Source organism: Leopardus geoffroyi, chromosome B1, assembly GCF_018350155.1.
Source record: "Leopardus geoffroyi isolate Oge1 chromosome B1, O.geoffroyi_Oge1_pat1.0, whole genome shotgun sequence".
In the NCBI taxonomy this organism is placed as follows: Eukaryota; Metazoa; Chordata; class Mammalia; order Carnivora; family Felidae; genus Leopardus; species Leopardus geoffroyi.
The window spans coordinates 43281450-43303732 of NC_059327.1; the positions used below are offsets into that span (position 1 = coordinate 43281450).

General features: G+C 36.1%; 1 protein-coding gene across 6 annotated transcripts in view; it reads right to left on the minus strand.

Moving 5' to 3' along the window:
* ADAM32 (ADAM metallopeptidase domain 32) overlaps nt 1–22283 on the minus strand; it is a 190222-nt gene that overhangs the window by 111328 nt on the left and 56611 nt on the right. For all 6 annotated transcript variants that reach the window (XR_006707992.1, XR_006707993.1, XR_006707994.1 and 3 more), the window contains 2 exons: nt 13838–13974; nt 514–691 (listed from right to left, as the gene is read on the minus strand). Coding sequence is in view for 3 of the 6 variants with exons in the window: in XM_045459841.1 (XP_045315797.1) it covers nt 514–691; nt 13838–13974 (315 nt within the window). In the remaining 3 variants the exon portion in view is untranslated. The remainder of the gene's footprint in view (nt 1–513; nt 692–13837; nt 13975–22283) is intronic.

The window sequence follows — 22283 nt, forward strand, 5'->3', positions numbered from 1 at the left end:
CAGTATTGCTGCAAATACTGAACTGTCTAAAAGTATTACAACCTGGACTTTTTGTATTCACTGTATTTTCAGAGTTTTTCTTCCAAGTGAATAACTAAAATCACCCACGTTCAGACTGTAATATTAATAGTCTTCCCTTACCATACTACTAATTCCATTGTGAAATAATACCCTAAAGTATACTTGATGGTCGGCTGACAAATTAATCTTCAGTAAAACATTTATAGTTAAACACAGGTTTGGAAAAATCTTGTATGTTCAGTTTAGAATACAAAAGCTCACTCTAGACTCTCTTTTTTCCCATCAGCAATAATTTTTAGGAGTACATTTCATTCTTGTTCAAAATTCTTCAACCTCTATCTATACAGTATACTCTTGCATGTATTTCAAACTTGATTTCACTTAACTGTAAATATTCTGCATAGTATTCAGCCATATTTGAGATACATAACATTCACAGCAAAGAGATGAACTAAAACAATAAATTTATGAATTTTCCTATTTCAGACTTACTTCCTCAGTACCACAGTCACACACTTCACCTCTCTCCACTTTGCCGTTGCCACAGATTGCTCTCAGAGCTGTTTGCATTTGGGGTTTATTCTGAAGACATTTGGCACCCATATTTGAAATGAAATTTTCAAAGTCACTCAAACTGCAACTGCTAAAAGTCTTGACACCACTTGATCGCCTAGAGATGAATCCATACAATGTCATTGGCAGTACACTTCTGAAAGCACAGCACAACTCTATATATTTCAAAATGTTAAATTTAATAGGTAACGATAAATGTTCATAACAAGTGCTTAGAGGCCAAAATCATTCCTGAGTAGATCATGTGATTTCATTCACTGGAATACACGTCCCTATTCAAATAAAATTAAGTATTACTTAATAGTAAAAAACAAACAAACCGATTAGAAAATGGGCACAAAACTTGGATAGATCACTAGCCAAAGAATACATATAAATGGCTAACAGGTAAACGAAAAGGTGCTCAATATAACTAATCATCAGGAATTGCAAACCAAAACCACAATAAGGAGCACCTGTGTGGCTAATTTGGTTAGGCAACCTACTGTTGATCTCAGCTCAGGTCTTGATCTCAGGGTTGTGAGTTCAAGCCCCACACTGGGCTCTGCAGTGGGTATGAAGCCTACTTAAAAAAACACACACAATAAGATTATCACCGCACACCTGTTAAGATTTCATTTTTAAAAAGATAAGAGTTGACAAGGATATGGAGAAATTGGAATCCTTGGTACACTGTTGGTGGGAACGTAAATTAGGACAGCCACTATGGAAAACTGTAGAGAGGTTCTTCAAAAAGTTAAAAATAGTGGGTGATGGGCAATGAGGAGGGCACCTGTTGGGATGAGCACTGGGTGTTGTATGGAAACCAATTTGACAATAAATTTCATATTTTAAAAAAAGTTAAAAATAGAACTACTGAGTATATATTGCAAATAACTGAAGGATCTCAGTATCTGCATCCCCATGTTCATTGCAGCATTGTTCACAATACCAAAGATATGGAAGCAACCTAAATATCCATTGACAGATGAATTTTAAAAATGTGGTACACATGTGCAATGGAAAATTATTCAGCCTCAAAAAAAGAAGGCAACCCTGCCATACGCAACACATGAATGAACCACGAGGACATTAAACTAAGTGAAATAAGTCAGTAACAGAAGGCAACTACTACATGATCTCACAAATATAAGATATCTAAGACAGTCAACCTCATAGATGCAGAAAGTACAATTGTGGCTGCCAGGGGCTAGGAGGAGGCAGAAATGGGAGTTATTCAATGGGTATAAAGTTTCAGTTATTCGAGATGAGTACGTTTTAGAAATCTGCTGTGCAACATAGTGCCTCTAGTTAACAATAGTGTATTTCATATTTAAACTTTCAAGAGAACTCCTGTTATGTGTTCCTACCACAATAAAAAAATCAAGAATAGATTTAACTTTATTTTTATATGCATTACAAACTACATCACCTAAGATAAAAATTTTTGGAAGTTCATTTATCTATTTTGAGAAAGAGAGAAAGCACAAGTGGGGGAGGAGGAGCAGAGAGAGATGGAAAGAGAGAGAATCCCAAGCAGGCTCCACACTGTTAGTGCACAGACCAATGCACTAACTCACGAAACCATGAGATCATGACCTGAGGCAAAAAACAAGAGCTGGCCACTTCACTGACTAAGCCACCTAGGTGTCCTCCTAAGAGAAAATTTTGAGTTTTGGGGTATGATTGTATGTAAATTCTTGTATATAGGAAAGAAGTATTTATATATGTATATGATGCTTCTGCCTAGGAATGGAGAAAACCTCATATCCACTTATGTCAATTCACAGATATATATCAAATATATTCTTCAAACTTCTCTTCTACTCCCTCAGTCTTTCCCATGACCATTATAAAATTAAGAATCAAGCTCTTTGAGGGGTACCTGGGTGACTCAGTTGGTTCAGCATCTGACTCTTCATTTTTGCTTAGGTCATCACTTCTTGGTCATGAGATCAATCCTGGCATGGGGCTCCATGAGGAGCATGGAGTCTGTTTAAGATTCACTCCCTCCCTCTCCCTCTGCCTCTCCCCTGCTTGCACACATGTTCTCTCTCAAAAAAAAATTTTTTTAAGAAAAAAGAATAAAGCTCTTTGAAAGTTTAAATCTCTTCTACTTCAATAATTTTTCAATAGCCATTCACAGGTTTGTAGTATATATATATAATATGATAGATAACTCAATAAGTTGTTAGCTGTTTGAGGCAGGAATTTTATCATCCTTATTGTTGGTATTACTTATTACCAGGACAGGACTTAGCAAACACAGAATCAGCTGTCTACTGTTCTTCGTAACAACAAAAAACTTTTATTAAACAGACTATACTGTGCTTATTCCTGAGTTTTCTCACAGATTTCAGAGAAACTGTATATTAATCAAAACTTTATAAGGTTAACACACCACTAATAAAGATAACTTCAGAGAATATTTCTATGAGTCACTCTAAATATGTAGTAAAAATCTAACAGACAAGGTGGAAACTGACATTTATTGCACACATATTATTAGCCAGATATTTTATATACTTGATTATTTAATACTCATCATAAATCAGGGACACTGGCATTGTCTCCAGCATTTTAGAGAAACTGAACTGAAGTTCTGAGAAGATAAAAACCTCACAAAACCCACTCAGTTTGTAAATCAGCAGGATCAGTATTCATACACAGTTGTTTAAGACTTCAAATTCAGGTGTTTTTTAACCCCAAAATTCATCTCTGAATATTACATAATGAAATATTTACAATTAAATATCAATATATATTTTACTATAAACCATAAAATTTGATAATCTTGTCACCAAAACTGGAAGGTGAGGAAACTTTTAATTGAAAACTGTATAATATTTTGGCTCTGGAAACTAGTTTTAGTCAACTATATTTAATCCCTAGTTATTCATTTTTTGCTCCCCCAAATTGCAGTTTGCTCAAATACATATTCTCTTGTTACATAGTTCAAGTTAATTCTAATACATTAACTGTCTTCTATATGAAGTCAGTATGGAATAGAGAAAATAACAAAGCTTTGGGTTAGATAAACTTGTTGACTAGGACCAACCCTGTGACTCATGAGGCTTTAGACAAAGTGATTAACTCCTAAGTCTCAGTCTTCTCATCTACAAAATAGGGATAATAATACCCATCCACCTCATAGCGTTGTTGTGAGAATTAAATATTATTACACAAGTAAAGTGCCTAACTGAACTCTCTGGCCTATAGTAAATGCCCAATAAATCACTGGTGACATTACTGACCTCTAAGTACTCTTCAGTTATTTGCCCAATATGTTGACTATATTCCTTATGCTTAGAACTTCATCCCTGTAACTTATTCATCCCATAACTTGAAATCTATACCTCCCAACTTCCTTTACCTATGTTGCCCATTTCCCCACACACCTCTCTTCTGTTCTCTGTATTTAATTCTATTTCCACTTTGTTGTTACTGTTGTTCATTAGTTTTGCTTTTAAGATTACGCATGTACGTGAAATCGTATATTTGTCTTTCTCTGACTGACTTATTTCACTTAGCATAGTACTGAAGTTTGGCCGTTAATTAACTGTATATCCAATGAAGAATCATATTTAGGTTTACTGTACTCCAGCAACTTTAAAATAACACACACATTAAATGGAAAAAATATTTTCTTACTTGCTCACATGCCTCCTTTGAAAATTATATAACATATAAGATGTATTGCGGAAATGCAAAATTTTGTAAAAGTAAAGTTAACACTTGCCCTATCCATGAGTTTTATAAGAAATTGAAGACTACGTATGAAAACATTTTAAGTATTTATAAAGCACCATGCAAATCCAAAGTTTATTAACACAGATTCTAAAGCCAAAATGCCTGGGTTCAAAACTTAGGTTTGCCACAAACTAGCTACCTAACCATAGATAATTATCCTTTTTATAACAGTTCATAAAATTTAAAAATGGAAATAATAGGAAATGCCTTATAGAGAGATTGTGAGAATCAAATGAGTTAATACATACAAAGTATTTGTGATGATCTCTAGCACATATTAAGTACAATGTAAAAATATGATATTCTTATTATCATTAATACTAGACTCTGGGTGACCTACATGAAATATCTTTTTGTAGAATACTTAAGAGTAACTGGCCAAATGGACAATAGTCACAGAATAGCAATCCTCATATTCTTTATAAATCTACATAAATTTTATATTTATAATATTATAAGATTCACTTAATATATATTAATTTAATACAAGTATATCTTATGTGTACATAAACCTATATATATATATAATATTAGTTACATATATAGAATTAATTTAGATTGAATTTGTAATATAATATTTGTATATATAAGTATTTATGGTAGAGTTTGAGCTTTTTTAGAAATGTAAGAGTTAACCCTTAGATGGCTCTTAGTGGTTAACTATGAAAAGAACATGTTTTTTAAAATTAATGCCTATTTTCACTAAAAAAAAAATGTAGAACACCATACAAACTTGCTATAGCCCTTGTCTGATAAACTATTTGGGGGTCACTGACAAATTTAGAAATCACTGTAACTAATTCACCACATACTTAAACGGGATTTTATAGTTTAGAAAACAGTCCCATTTTATTTTCTCACTTTATTCTTATATTACTGTGTAAAAGCATAGGCATAATCAGTTACATTTTTAAAGATAAGAAAAATAAATCTAAGTACTCTTCAGTTATTTACCTACTATGTTGACTATATTCCTCATGCTTAGAATTTCATCCCTGTAACGTATTCATCCCATAACTTGGAATCTATACCTCACAACTTCCTTTACCTATGTTGCCCATTCCCCCACTCACCTCTCTTCTGTTTTCTGTATGTAAGTCTATTTCTGCTTTGTTGTTGTTCATTAGTTTTGCTTTTAAAATTCTGCATGTATGTGAAATCATAAGATATTTGTATTTCTCTAACTTATTTCACTTAGCATAATACCCTGCAGGTCCATCCATGTTGTCTCAAATGGCAAGATCTCAACCTTTTTTACTGCTGAGTAATATTCCTTTGTGTGTATAATATTTTCTTTTTACCCATTTATCTATCAAAAGATTCTTGGCTTGCTTCCATATTTTGGCAATCATAAATAATGCAGAAGTAAACATAACTGTGCATATATCTTTTCAAATTAGTGTTTTCATTTTCTGTGGCTAAATAGCCATAGTGGAATAACTGCATCACAGTTTTTCTATTTTTAATATTTTGAGGAACCACCATACTGTTTTTGACAGTAGCTGCACCTATTTACATTTCCACCAACAGTGTATGAGGGGTTCCTTTTTTCTCCACATCCTCTTCATCACGTTATTTCTTATGCTTTTTATTTTAGCCATAATGACAGGTGTAAGGTGATATCTCATTGTAGTTTTGATGTGCATTTCCTTGACGATTAGCATCTTTTTCACATATCTGTTGGCCATCTGTATTTCCTCTGTGGAAAAAAGTCTATTCAGGGAGTCCTCTGTCCATTTTTAATGATTGTCTTTTTGGTGTTCAGTTCTATATGTTATTTATATTTTGGATAGTAACCCTTTATCAGATATAGCATTTGCAAATATCTTCTCTCATTCAGTAGGTTGCCTCTTTGTTTTGTTGATGGTTTCCTTCACTGTGCAAAAGATTTTTATTTTGGTGTAGTCCAATAGTTTATTTTTGCTTTGGTTTCTGTTGCCTTATGAGACATATCTGGAAAAATGTTGCTTAAGCCAATGTCAAAGAAATTACTGCTTGCGCTCTCTTCTAGTATTTTTATGGTTCCAGGTCTCACATTTAGGTCTTTAACCCATTTTGTGTTTATATTCTATGTATGGTATAAGAAAGTGGTCCAGTTTCATTCTTTTGCATGTAGCAGTCCAATTTTCCCAACATCATAGATTGAAGTGACTCTTTTCCCCATTGTATGTACTTGCCTCTTTTGTCATAGATAATTATCCATATAAAGTATAGGTTTATTTGGGGGCTCTCTGTTCTGTTCTATTGATGTATGTGTCTATTTTTGTGCCAGTACTATATTGCTCTGCCTACTGCAGCTTTGTAGTATACCCTGAAATTTGGGATTATGATAGCTTCATTTTGTAATTTCTTTTTCAAGTTTGCTTTGGCTCTTAGGGATCATTTGGGGCTCCATACAATCTTTTAGGACTATTTTCTCTAGTTCTGTGAAAAATGCTATTGGTATTTTGATACAGGTTGCATTGAATTTGTAGATTGCTTTGGGTAGATGGACATTTTAACATTTGTTCTTCCAATCCATGAGCATGGAATATCTTTCTATTTGTTTGTGTCATCTTCAATTTCTTTCATCAATGTTTTATAGTTTTCAAGTACAGATTTTTCACCTCCTTGGATAAGTTTATTCCTAGGTATTTAGCTCTTTTTGGTGCAATTATAACTAAAATTATCTTCTTTGTTTTTCTTTCTGCTACTTTGTTATTAATGTATAAAAATACAACATGTTTCTGTGTATTAAGTTTGTATCATGCAACTTTAGTGAATTCATTTATTACTTCTAATAGTTTTTGGCAGATCCTTTAAAGTTTTCTATGTATAAAATCATGTCATCTGCAAAAAGGTACAGTTTCATTTCTTTCATATCAATTTGGGTGCCTTTTATTTATTTTTCTTGTCTAAATATTGTGGCGGGGATTTCCAGTAGTATGTTGAATAAAAGTGGAAAAAGTGGACATCCTTGTCTTCTTCCTGATCTTAGACAAAAAGCTCTAAGTTTTTCAACACTGGGTATGATGTTAGCTGTGGGTTTTTCTTTAATGACCTTTATTGTGTTGTGGTATGTTCTCTCTAAACCCACTTTGTTGAGAGTTTTTATCACGAATGATGTTGAATTTTGTAAAAGCCTTTTTCTTGATCTGCTGAGATAATCATATGCTTTTTATCCTTCCTTTTGTTAGTATGATGTATGTTGATTGACCTTCAAATATTGAACCATCCCTGTATCCCTGGAATAAATCCCATGTGATGGTATTAAATGATCTTTTTAGTGTATTGTTGAAATGTAGTTTGGTAATATTCTGTTGAAGATTTTTGAATGTACATTCCTTAAAGATATTGATGTGTAGGGTTTTTTTTGTAGTGTCTTTGTCTGGTTTTGGTATCAGGGTAATGCTAGCTTCATAATATGAATTTGGAAGCTTCCTGTTCTATGTTTTGGAATAGTTTCAGAAGCATAGGTATTAACTCTTAAATGTTTGGTAAAAATTTATCCGTGAATCTATCTGCTCCTGGATTTCTGTTTGTTGGAGGGTTTTGATTACTGGTTCAATTTTGTCCCTAGGAATCTATGAGTTTGAGTTCAGATTTTATATTTCTTCCTGATTTAGTCTTCGCAACTTGTATGCTTCTAAGAATTTATGTGCCCAATTTGTTAGCATACAATTTTTTGTAGTAGTCTCTTATAATCCTTTGTATTTCTGTGCTATCAGTTGTTACTTCTCTTTAGTTTCTGATTTTATTTAAGTTCTTTTCTTTTTTCCTTTATAGGTCTGGATAAAAGTTTTTCAATTTTGTTTATCTTAAAGGAACGAGCTCTTGGTTTCATTGATTTTTTTTCTATTTATTTCTTTAGCCTTTACTCCATTTATTTCTACTGTGATCATTTTTATTTCCTCCTTCTACTTTGGGCTTTGTTTCTTCTTTTTCAATTCCTTTAAAAGTAAGGTTAGATTGATTATTTGAGGTTTTTCTTGTGTCTTACTGTAAGCCTGTATTCCTATAAATTTCCCTCTCAGAACTGCTCTTGCTGTGTCCCAGAGACGTTGAACTGTTATGTTTTTATTTTCATTTATCTCCAAGTATGTTTTGATTGCTTCTTTGATTTCTTTGTTGATCTAAGTGACCATTTAGTAGCATGGTATTTAGCCTCTGTGTGTTTGGGTTTTTAATTGATTTCTAGTTTCTTAGGACTATAGTCAAAAAATATGCATGATATGGTTTCAATCTTCTTCAATTTATTGAGACTTGTTTTATGGCCTAATATGTGAAATATCCTTGAGAATGTTCCATGTGCACTTGAAAAGAATATATATTCTGTTGTTTTTGAGTGGAATGTTCTCTATGTACCTGTTAAACCCATCTGGTTTAATGTGTCATTCAAAAATTCTGTTTTCTTAAGTGTGGTCCAAGATGGCAACATAGGAAAACCCTGAATTCACCTGCTCCAGGGAACACACCAAATTACATATAATTATAGGACAATTTTTCCTAAATGAGAACAAAGGGCTGACTGAAAGGCTACTGCACAACATAATATAGAACAGTAAAAGAAAACAGCAAGAAAGATGGAGACAGTGGAGCCTAGGTGGCTCAGTCAATTAAGCCTCTGACTTCGGCTCAGGTCATGATCTCACAGTTAGTGAGTTCGAGTCCCACGTCAGGCTCTGTTCTGACAGCAGGGAGCTGGAGCCGGGAGCCTGCTTCAGATTCTGGGTCTCCCTCCCTCTCTGCCCCTCCCCCGCTCACGCTCTGTCTCTCTCTCTCTCTCTCTCTCTCTCTCTTTGCCACCTTTCTCTCTCTCAAAACTAAACATTAAAAAATAAAAATTAAAAATAAATTTAAAAAGAGAGAGATGGAGACAAGGTAACAAAGGCAATTCCTACTCCTGACTTTGTGAACCCCAGTGGGGAGGTATATACGTACAGAAGGACCAAAAACAGATTCTTCTGTCCTTAGACACAAGAAAACAAAACAACTGCAGCTTTAAAAAGCAACTAGCATTTGAAAGACACAACACTAGAACTCTGTCAAATGGTGGAGGGGCTGCAGGAACTTTCTCTGGGTCACAGGGTCACCCATCTGAAGAATGATGGGTTTATATTTCCCCTCCTCCTTAAAAATGCAGACTGGAGCAGGGTCCAGATGCCATAACGGGCTTGCTGACTCATGAGTCCCAGGCCCTCAAACCCACCCCAGCCCCAGCTGTGCAAGGACACAGAAAAAAATCAAATCCTTTCTTTCTTCCTTTCTTTCCTTTTCTTTCTTTTTGTTTTCTTCTCTTTTTCTTTTTCTTTTTGTCTTTTATCTTTTCTTTAAAAAGCCATGATTTATTTTTTAATATTTATTTATTTATTTTGAGAGAGAGAGAGAGAGACAGAGAGAGCAGGGGAGGGGCAGAGAGAGGGAGAGAAAGAGATTCCCAAACAGGCTCCATGCTGTCAGCACAGAGCCCTATGTGGGGTTCAGTCTCATGAGCCATGAGATCATGACCTGAGCTGAAATCAGGAGTAGGACACAACCAACTTAGCCACCCAGGTGCCGCTAAAAAGCCGTGATTTAAAAGAGCAACTAGCACATAAAACAGCCAGCACTAAGACTCCTCCAAAAGGCTGAAGGAGCTGCTGGATTGCTTTCTGGTAGGAGGGCAGTTTTGAAAGTACCTTGAAAGCACAGACGAGTGCACAGTCCCAGTGCCCTAATTGGCCTGCCATCTCAGTGAGCCCAGGCCCACAACTCACACCAACCCCAGCCATCTTACCAAGGTGGCCGATATGCATCAGGACACCCCTGGTTAGTCTCACTAAAGCCCCAGACTTCATGCCAAGGTAACACAGGTGCAAATCACCACAGAACACCCCAAGCCCGCACCACTTGGGCTTCAGACGTCTTGCTAGGACACCCCATGGTGAAGAGTGCTCTGGAACCTCTTGATTGATGTATGTTTCAAATCCCACTGCATGAGGTACCCCAGGAAACACAAGCCCATGCTTGCATCAATTTCAGCCACTCCAGCAGAGCATCCCCTATAAGGAGTGCTCTGAACACATCACCCACACCACTCTTGGCTCCAGTCACCCAGCCAGGGCAACCCTGAGCTAGCACCTTCAGAAAACCTGGCTTGTATGCAATTCAGCTTCAGCTGTCCTGCCAGGGCACACTGTATGCAAAGAGCCCAGGAATCACACTGGCCCCTGACCATTTTAATTTTAGCTGTCCTGCCAGGGTGCCCCATGCGCAGAGCATGCCAGGACCTCCCAGCCTATACCCCACCTCAGCTTCAGCCACACCTAAAGGGCATGCTCTGTGCAGACAGTACTGGAACAACCCAGTTTATATCCACTTCAGTTTCAGCTTTCCTGCCAAGGTTCCCTCTGTGCATAGAGATCTGGGTGCCCCAGTTTGCACGCACTTTAGTTTTAGCTATTCTGCCATGCAGAGAGTTAAGGGATCTCCAGATACTACCTTAGCTCCAGCTGCCCCACCAGAGTATGCCCTGCACAAAGCGCCATCAACAAATAGCTCCCCAAGACACCCTAGCCTATAATCACTTCATCTTCAGCTGTCCTGACAGGGAACCTCCTACACAGAGTGCCATCAACATATAGAATCCTGGGATATCATGTACTGCATTCACTTCAGCTTCAGCTATCATGACAGGGCACACACCATGTGGAAAGCTTCTGGATCTCCAGCCAATGCCAGCCACAGCTCCAGCCAACCAGCAAAAGTCATCAACCACACACAGCCTACCTAGAGGATGGCTATACATAAGACCATTCCTTCAAGTTTATAAGTAGCTGTTCTGACTAATCCATACAAATAAGCACAGTAAATCAAGCAAAATAAGAAGACAAAGGAATATGCTCCAAAAGAAAAAACAAGACATCAGGAAAAAACTAAAAGAAATGGAGATAAGCAATATGCTGAATAAAAAATTTAAAGTAATAATCATAAAGATGTTCACTGGAATGAAAAGATGAGGGTTAGAACTCAGTGAGACTTTCAATAAAGACATACAAAATATTAAAAAAGAATCAATCAGGGGTTCTTGGGTGGCTCAGTTGGTTAAGTATCCATCTTCGGCTCAGGTCATGATCTCACAGTTCATGAGCTCGAACCCCACATCAAGCTCTCTCCTGTCAGCATACAGCCCACTTCTGATCCTCTGTCTCCCTCTCCCTGCCCCTCCCCCACTCATGTGTATACACTCTCTCTCAAAAACAAACAAACATTAAAAAATAATAGAAAAATAAAATAAAAAGAAGACCTGAAGAATATAACTGAAATAAAAAACACACAAGAGAAAATCAGAAATGAGAAAAGAAGTAACAACTGATACCACAAAAGTACAAAAAATTATAAGAGAATACTGTAAAAAATTATATGCCAATGGATTCAATAACAAAGAAGAAATGGAAGCATATAGTCTTCCAAAACTGAATCCAGAAGAAATAAAAAATCTGAACAGACAAATTACTAGCAACAAAATTTAATCAGTATCAAAAAACTACCAAAAAATAAAAGTCCAGGACCAGATGGCTTCACAGGTGAATTCTATCAAGCATTGAAGGAAGAGTTAATACCTAATTCCAAAAAACAGAAGAAAAGCCTCCAAATATATTTTATAAAGCCAGCATTACTCTGAGACCAACACCAGACAAAGACACTACAAAAAAGAAAACTAAAGGCCAATATCTCTGATAAACATACATACAAAAATCTTCAAAAAAATTAGTATTAGCAAGCCACATTGAACAACACATTAAAAGGACCATTTATGACAACCGAGATTTATTCCGGAGATACAAGGATGGTTCAATATTTACAAGTCAATCTATGTGACAAAGGATAAAAATTGATCATCTCAATAAATGTAGAAAAAGCATTTGACAAAATTCAATGTCCATTCTTGATAAAAACTCTCAACAAAGTGGGTTTTGATGGAACATACCTCAATATATTAGGCCATATATGAAAATACCACAACTTACTCAATGGAAAAAAAACTGAGACCTTTTCCTCTAAAATCAGGAACAAGACAAAAAATGTCGACTCTTACCACTTTTATTCAACATAGTACTGGAAATTCTAGCCATAGAAAACAGACCCAAAAAAAGAAATTAGAGGCATCAAATTGGGAAAGAACTTAAACTATTACTATAAGCAGATGGCATAATACTATACATATAAAACCCTTAAAGCTATATCAAAAAACTAAGAAAACTAATAAATGAATTCAATACATTTGCAGCATAGAAAATTAATATACATAACTCATTAGCATTTCTATACACTAACAATAAAGTAGGAGAAATAGAAATTAAGATAACAATCTCATTTATAACTGCATCAAAAACATTATAATACTCAGGAATAAACTTAACCAAAGAGGTAAAAGACCTGTACTGTGAAAACTATAAAACACTGTTAAGAAATTGAAGACAACACAAAGAAATAGAAAGACATTCCATGCTCATGGATTGAAAGAACAAATATTTTTGAAATGTCTATACTACCTAAAGAAATCTACACATTTAATGCAATCCCTGTCAAAATACCAACAGTATTTTTCACTGAGCTAGAACAAACAATCCTAAAATTTGTATGGAATCCTGAAAGACCCCAAATAGCCAAAACAATCTTGATAAAGAAAATCAAAACAGGAGGTATATCAATTCCAGACTTCAAGTTATATTACAAACCTGTAGTGATCAAAAGAGTATGGCACTGGCACAAAAACAGACACCTAGATCAATGAAACAGAATAGATACTTGTGTCGAGCACAGCATAATATATTAACTTGTCAAAAAACTAAGTTGTATATGTGAAACTAATATAAAATTATATGTAAACTACAAATAAAATAATTTTAAAAATACATACAAAAAAACACTGTTTCTTTATTGATTTTATTATATTACTGTCAATTTCTCTCTGTATGTTTGTTAATATTTGCTTTAACTATTTAGGTGCTTCTATGTTAGGTGCATAGATATTTACAACTGTTATGTCCTCTTAATGGATAGATATTTTTGCCATTATGTAATTTCCTTCTTTGTCTCTTATTACAGTCTTTGTTTTAAAGTCTATTTTGTCTGATATAGCTATTGCTACCCCAGATTTTATTTGTTTCCATTTGCATGTAAAAGCTCTCTCCAAACCTTCACTCTCAGTCTGTGTGCTTTTCTGACACTGTTGTAGGCAGCATACAGATGGGTCTTAGTTTTTTATCCATTCTGCCACCCTATTCTAACATATTTTTAAACATGTCATTTCATAAAATACATAGTCTAAATATCACTCCCTTGCTAATTTTTCTTTCCATTTGAATTTGTTATCCTTGACTATTCTTAATGGTATACCTCCTTCCAACTCTCTTACACTTAAAATTTCATGTTTATATTTTATAGTACTTGGTCCATTTATGGCTAATTTGTGCTATAAGTAAACACTAAATTTTTGTACTTGAAATATTTAAAACAAAATAAACATAATCTTACTTTTAAATAAACTTACATAGCTTCTGGATTCATTATACAGATAGCTCCTGTACAATGACATTTCTTTGTGTCATCATATGATATTCCCAGACTCAGTCCGAGCATCTGTGTAACAATAATGGAAAATGCCTCCAGAGTTACCTCCTTGGGGTACTACATTAACAAAAACAAACATTCAAATGAAAGACAAGTCACTGAAAGGTGATAAAAAGTAATAATTTTCTAATTTTGAATATACTTATTATTTTATCAAATACTTAAGAATAGAAAATACAGTTCCTTGAACAGGTGAGAAGCTTAAGTTCTTCTTATGAAATTTTACTGAGATATAAGCAAACTGAGACTATGCCAAGCTTTATCATGATTTAACAATTGAATACCTAATATAATTCTTAAGTAGCTACCATAACTATATAAAAGGGCTGTTTTTCATTATATTTTTGGCTATATGGGTCATGATCTTCAATTTAGCTAATTTCTTATGACAGCTCTTGTATTCATTCTGCTTCCCAGCTCACAAAGTGGCCATGTAACCAAATTACTCAGTTTAAGTGTGCTATCAGCTTCCTGTCAGGACTCTCCATGACTCAGTAACTCATATCAAGGGAAACCACAGAAAGACTCTCAAGATAACATTCCTGGATTATGCTGCTCACATATTTAACAAAGCGCAGGGATAACTTCCTTGCCAAAGAGAAATGTGACACTGATAATTCATGATATGCAATAACATTATAATTTGTCCAGTTATTACCAAATATGGCATAGGATAAGGTATAGGTGAGGACAAGTTGTGAGGAAGATCAGGGCACTTCATTGCTATAATGACAAGCTCTAGTAAAAACTTTGGGTTCAACTGGATTTTTGACAGCACTAGAGGATGCACACTATGAAAAATATAAAGAGAAAGCTGTGAACGAGCAACAGAGAATGCAAACAGGCAATCAGTAAGCTCCTGTACCAGCACTGTAATAACTCTTCATATCCTGTAGTTGTTGGATTGACATGGCTAAGTAACACCATATGTAAAGCCTAAGGATAAGGGCTGAAAGGCTGCAGAATTAATTTAATTCTCAAATCTACCAGGCTTGATGGGGAAGAAGCTAGAATCTGAAACTTGGGAAGGGAACAACTGGATGACACGGACAAATATACTTGGATTTCACTTTCCAGCATAGGAAGCCTCCCTCTAAACAATATGAGAGAGCCCCCAAATTAAAAAAAAAAACAAACAAACAAACAGGGGCGCCTGGGTGGCTCAGTTGGTTAAGCGTCCGACTTCGGCTCAGGTCACGATCTCGCGGTCCGTGAGTTCGAGCCCGGGGTCGGGCTCTGTGCTGACTGCTCAGAGCCTGGAGCCTGTTTCAGATCCTGTGTCTCCCTCTCTCTCTGACCCTCCCCCATTCATGCTCTGTCTCTCTCTGTCTCAAAAATAAATAAAACATTAAAAAAAATTCTTAAAAAAAAACAAACACACACAGTTTTGATGATAATACCTAGGACATTTGTCTCACCAACCCTCATTGCCTTCAGGTCCATGTTAAGAATTAAATCACAACATTAGTGATGTTATCAAGATGGTGTGATAGGTCATTCTCAATTTTACTACCCCTCATAAGAACAACTAACAACTATTCCTGGACAAGAATCCACCAAGAAGATCCTAGAACATGGAGGTGAGCCTGAAGCACTCCTTGAACTGCAGAAACCAAGATAGACCACATTAGAAGGGTAAGAGCAGCTACACACTGACAACCTTGCCTCTTCCCAAGGCTGGTGCAGTGCCAGAGGTTTCCCCAGAGTCTACAGTACCTCAAGTGGGAAATGAAAGCCCAGGGTAGACATCTAGCTTCCCCAGCAATTTAGGTGACTTCTTGGGAGTCCCCAGTCTAGTCTTCCCTGACAAGGAGCACAAAGGATGCTACGTGACTCAATCATGGGAAATCTGTGACAGAGAAGGGTGGAGGGGCTTGCAACAACTAGCATTCAGATCTTAAGACCACATTCCTACCCACAGCACCCAAGAAGTAGCCTCAACCAGCAGTTTTGCCCATCTGTGGAGCTAAGATAGTGATGCAGTCTGACCAGGGAATGCAATGAACAGCGAGTCTTCCTTATTCAGGTCATCAAAAAGCCTTGCCACTGCTGGAGCCTGTCTACCTCACACCCCCACCCAGGCAAGGAGGCTGAGTCATAACCCTACCCAATGCCAAGTGTAGCTTCTTGCCCCACCTGACCAGAAGCCAGGTCATAACAACTGGAAGTTATATAGCCCAGCAATGTGCAAGTGGAGAGTATGGTAAGCATGGCTGATTGTCCACAGAGCAAAACCAATGGCACCTTTCAGCCAGGGAACTTGGGGCACATGTCAACTTAAATTAAGGCCACAAAAAGCCTTCCTGGGCTTGGAGTCAGTTCCACCCAGACAGGGGTGGAATATTCAATGCTGAATATTGAATCTCCTTGCCCTACCTGAACAGAAAGCCTAGCTGGTACACCTGAAAGCTATGTAGCCCAGTATCACTTGAACAAAGAGAACTGCAGGCACAGGTGATTATCCACAGAGCAAAGCCAGTGATACCATTTGACCATGGAACTTGGGGTACTGGTCAGCTTGAATCAAGCCAGCTGATTGTCCCATTCCACCTTTGCAAGGAGACTAATTTTTAATCATTCCCATTGTTAAATACAGACTTCAGCCAGCCTAGACCAGGGAACCTAACCAGTGTACATGGGAAACTGTATAGCCATACAACAACCCACTTACAGTGGCACTTGAACAGAAAACACAGCCCATGGCTTTCCCCACCTTTACCACAAAACAACTGTCCCATCTGGCCAAGGAATTCAGTGTACAGTACTGCCTGTTTTGGGTTCCCAAACAATGGGTCATACAAGCCTTGGGACACATTCTGCTACCCTGCCATGGCAGGGAATCTAAATCATAGCCCATTTCCTGTTGAGTAAAATACCTGTCCCAACCATCTAGGAAGCCCAATGAGTGAAGCCAGGCAACTGCAAAGCATATCCCACACCCTCATTTGGGCAGGGAACCAAGCCAGCACTCCCGTCCAATTATTAACAGCTAGCAGCAATTCCATCCCCAACCTCAGAGCTCACACAGTGGTCTCTCTCAAAAATGGACCCTGAGAGCAAGCTTGACCTGCCCAAGGACACTACCAATGGACCTGTCTAGAAACCCAAATTAAACTAACTGGTAATGAACTGTCTCTGTCAAAGTAAATCTGTAAAACCTGGAAGAGGAGACCGCCTACTCAAATGCACATATACCAAGGGAGACTCCCAGATAGCAACCTAGGAAGACCCTGAACTCATCTCCTCCACAGACACACCCAATCTATGTCTACCTATACAGCAACTCCTCCTGAAAAAGAACTAAGGGCTGACTGAACAGCTTCTGAACAACTTAGGATAGAGGAACTACATAAAGAATGGCAGGAGACATGGAGACACAAAAATAACAGGAACACCATGTCAGATGCTGTGAGCTGCAGTATGGGGGGATAGTACAAAGGAACTGTGAGCAGATTCATCTGTCCTTGGGCTCATTTTAAAAAGCCAGAGTTTAAAAGAGAAGCTAGAATATAAAGGAATTAACCCTCCACCAAGTGGTAGAGAATCAGAGGGGCTAGCACCATTGTTTACATTATCCTGTTACCTTGATAGCACAGATGACAGCCGGATTCAGGCATCCTAGCCAGCCCACCACCTTAGCCAACACTAAGGAGACTGGTGGGCCCTAGCCAACACCAGCCCTGGATACTATGGAACAGAGAAAAAAAAGCCATAGTTTAAAGAGCTACTAGAATAAAAGGAACTAGCCCTAGAATTCTATCAAATGGCAGGAGAGTTGTGAAACTGTCCCTAGAGCCAAAGGAGCAGGAGAGTACCTTTGTTTATGTTCCTTCTCCACCTTGATAGCACAGACAAAAGAAGGGTCAGGGCACCTTAGCCAGCCCAATGCCTCAGTGAGCCCTGGGATTCTGACCTACACCAGACCCTGCCATCCCCCACCCCCCCCCCACCCAAGAAAAGTCCCACAAAGTGGCCCCATGTAGCACACACAGGGACATCCTTGGACAATACCCACTATAGCTCCAGCCATTTTACCAATGTAACACATGTACAAAGCATCCTGAAGCACTCCAGGCCAACAGCCACTATACAAAAAACCCCAGAATCCCCTGGCCAGTGCCCACTGAAGCTCTATCCATTCCACCACGGCAGCCCCAGTGTGGAATGCCCTACTTCCAGCCCACACTCATTACAGATCCAGCAAGCCAACCAAAGCCACCAGGCACATGCAGTCCACATAAGCGATGTTCCTACAAAAGGCCATTTCTTCAAGTCTAAGAGAAGTAGCTGTTCTACCTAAATCATAGAAACAAACACAGAAAGACAAAGAAAATGAGGCAACAGAGGAATACACTTCAAACTGAAGAATAAGACAAAACCTCAGAAAAAGAGCTAAACAAATCAGAGATAAGCAACCAATCTGATAAAGAGTTCAAAGTAATCGTCAAAAACAGACTTACTAGACTAGAAAGAAGAGACGATGAACTCAGTGAGAACTTCAACAAAGAGATAGAAAATAATTTTTAAAAAACAATCAGACTTGAAGAATAGAATAACTGAAATGAAAAATACATCAGAGAGAATGAACAGCAGATCAGAAAATGCAGAAGATGAATTAATGACTGGGAAGACAGGGTAATGGAAAATACCCAAGCTGAACAGCAAAAAAGTAAAAAAATAAAAAACAATGAAGATATGTTAAGAGATCTCTGGTACAACATCAAGCATACTAATACTCTCATTACAGGGATCCCAAAAGGAAAAAAGAGAGAGAAAAGACCAGAAAAATTATTTGAAGAAATAATACCTGCAAACTTCACTAACCTTGGGAAAGAGACAGACATCTATATCCAGAAAGCATAGACAGCCACAAATAAAATAAACCATAGGAAGTACACACCACAACACATAGTAATTAAATAATTAAAGTGACAAAGATAGAGACAGAATCTTGAAAGTACCAAGAGGAAAACAACTATTTACATACAACAAAAACTCCATAATGCTATCAGCTGATTTTTCAGCAGAAACTTTAGAGGCCAGAAGGGAGTTGCATGATATATTCAAAGTGCTAAAAGGAGAAAACTACAAACAATAATACTCTCCCTGACAAGGTTATCATTCAGAATTCAAAGAGGGAGAGTTTCTCAGACAAACAAAAGTTAAAGGAATTCATCACCACTAAACTGACCTCCCAAGATATGTTAAAGGGATTTTTTTTTAATTTTTTTTTCAATGTTTATTTATTTTTGGGACAGAGAGAGACAGAGCATGAACGGGGGAGGGGCAGCGAGAGAGGGAGACACAGAATCGGAAACAGGCTCCAGGCTCCGAGCCATCAGCCCAGAGCCCGACGCGGGGCTCGAACTCACGGACCGCGAGATCGTGACCTGGCTAAAGTCGGACGCTTAACCGACTGCGCCACCCAGGCGCCCCTGTTAAAGGGATTTAAGTAAAAAAGAAAAGATAATAATTAGAAGAAAATTACAAAAGGAAAAAAATTCATAAGTAAAAGAAACAAAAGAGCATAGGGGAATGAATGAGAAAGAGAGAGAGAGAGAGAGAGAGAGGGAGAGGCAAACCAAGAAACAGACTCTTAAATATAGAGAACAAACTGATGGTTATCAGAGGGGAGGTGGGTAGCAGATGAGCTAAATAAGGGGATTAAGGAGTGTACTTATGATGAACACCACATGTTGTTTGAAAATATTGAATCATTAAATTGTACACCCAAAGCTAATACTATACTGTATTGTTAACTAACTGGAATTTAAAAACTTTTAAAAAAGAATGAAATCATACTATTTGGAACAACATGGATGGATTTAGAGAGTATAATGCTAAGTAAAATAAATTAGTCAGAGAAAGACAAATACTATGTGATTTCACTCATGCGGGGAATTTAAGAAACAAAGCAAATTAGAGAGGAAAAGAAGCAAACCTAAAACCAAACTTTTAACTATAAAGAACAAACTGATGGTTACCAGAGGGGAAGTAGGTGGGGGAATGGATAAAACAAGTGAAGGTGATTAACAGTACACTTATCTTGATGAGCACTGAGTAACAGTATACCTGAAATGAATATAACACTGTATGTTAACTACATAGAAATAAAAATTTTTTAAAAGACCTACATGAAAAGATAAAAATATTTTAGATTCTTATATTCTCATCCTGCATCTTTACATTGAATATAAAGGAGTTCTAAAATATTCCTCCTAGCTTTCTAAAAAAATAAAGATAAATCTAGACCAGATAGACCACACTTATCTCACGTCTCCACTGCCCCAAAAGCAAACAGAAAAGCTACAGGTGAGAGATGGGCAGTCATAGCTGAGAGTTCCCTATGGGTGGGAGCAAGCAATCAGTTTCTTGGAGGAGGGTCCTCCTGCCTAAAAAGTCCTGAACCCAGAACACTGGGCAAAGGATCTAGTCAAAAACAAAAGAAAATGATTGCTTATAATTAAAAGAATGCAAAGAATAATTTTTTAAATAATTTAATCCCTAATACACTTAGCATATAGGCCCTATGCGGCCAGAGAAAGGAAGTGACATTGAAGCAAAAATCAGATCTACAAATGAATTCTGAACTAGCCCATACTCAGTCATCTGAAGACATAAACTTTCCTTTACCTTGAACTCAATGTATCATACCCAATTCAAATAAAAAATAACAATACATTAAAAAATAAAATAAAATGGAAACTAAAAGCAGGCAAACAAACAAAAACTCAGCAGTTATTAGAAAAAAATAGGAAAGGATTCTAGGAAAAGGAAGATGAGATTCAATTTTCTATGGCAGTTGGTTTCACCCATAGAAGGTAAAGAAGTGAGGAAAAAAATTAAGCATCTCCAATAGACCCTAATGCCTAAAAGGTTTTCTTAAAGCTTTACTAGCATAACAATATATTTATTTATTTATCCAAGAGTTAATAATTTACATTTTCACAATATTATACTATTTATTAATTTAATCTTTAAATTAACCTGTATACAAAGTATAAAAGTTTTATAGAATAAATTATAAATTTTATAAATCTTGACAATGGACATAAGAAGTGTTGAACTATTTTAATCTCTTATTTTTCATAGCAAGTAATCAATGGACATTGTCTAAGGTAAGTTAATATAACATAAATAATACGATATGAATAATAGAAACAAATATTACTAAAATGTCATGTAATAATATGTATTATGTATATATTACATATGTATAACTATAAAGCATATATATGCATATAATGTGTAATGATGTACAATTATTAAAATATTTTTATATATTTTTATAATATATGGTATAATACATAGTAACATACATTAATAATATCTTATCTTATATAACAAATTATATACTATATATAAATATACAATAAATATATGCATACTATATACAAGTATGTTCTGTATTTTATATGCTATATATAAATATATACCATATATACTATATATAATATATAAATATATTTATAAATATATATACACTATATATTATAAATACCCAAACATATATTATACATAAATATATATGTGCTATATACAAATATATTTACAAATATATATACTATATATGTATAAATATAGCATGTAGTAATACATTTTAATAAACATATACTGTTAAAATAATGAATATGTAAGAATATATACATGACAAAGAGAGTGGACTAAATATATCAAAGATAATATTACCAACATTGCCTGAAGTTTATAAATGAAAATAAGGGTAAGAGCATATTTACTTTAAATAATAAATTTAGGGGCACCTGGGTGGCTCAGTCAGTTAACTGACTTCAGCTCAGGTCATGATCTCACAGTTCATGGGTTCAAGCCTTGTGTTGGGCTCTGTGCTGACAGTGCAGAGCCTGGAGCTTTGTGCGTATATCTGTCTCTCTCTCTGCTTCTCCCCACTTCTTATGCTCTGTCTCAAAATAAATAAACTTAAAAAAATTTTTTGTACTTAAATTTGTTTTTTAAAAAAATGAATAGGATGGGAAAATTGCTCAACAAATTACTTCACCTTTCAACAATGCATCTAATTGTATCAATAATTTATTTTTCTATATATAAAATATTTACAAAAACTATAAATATTTAAAATAAACATAAAAATTTCTTTTACACACTTTTGGAGGTTTGAAACATTTTAAAGAATTTTTATCATACTTTTTGTTTAATCATTTGTTTTCATTTTTTTAAGACAAGGTAGATTCTTTTTTTTTTTAAGTTTATTCATTTTGAAAGACAGAAAGAGTGAGAGTGGGGAGGAGCAGAGAGAGAGGGAGAGAGAGAATCCCAAACAGGCTCCATCCACACTGTCAGCACCAAGCCTGACACGGGGCTCACTCATGAACCATGAGATCATGACC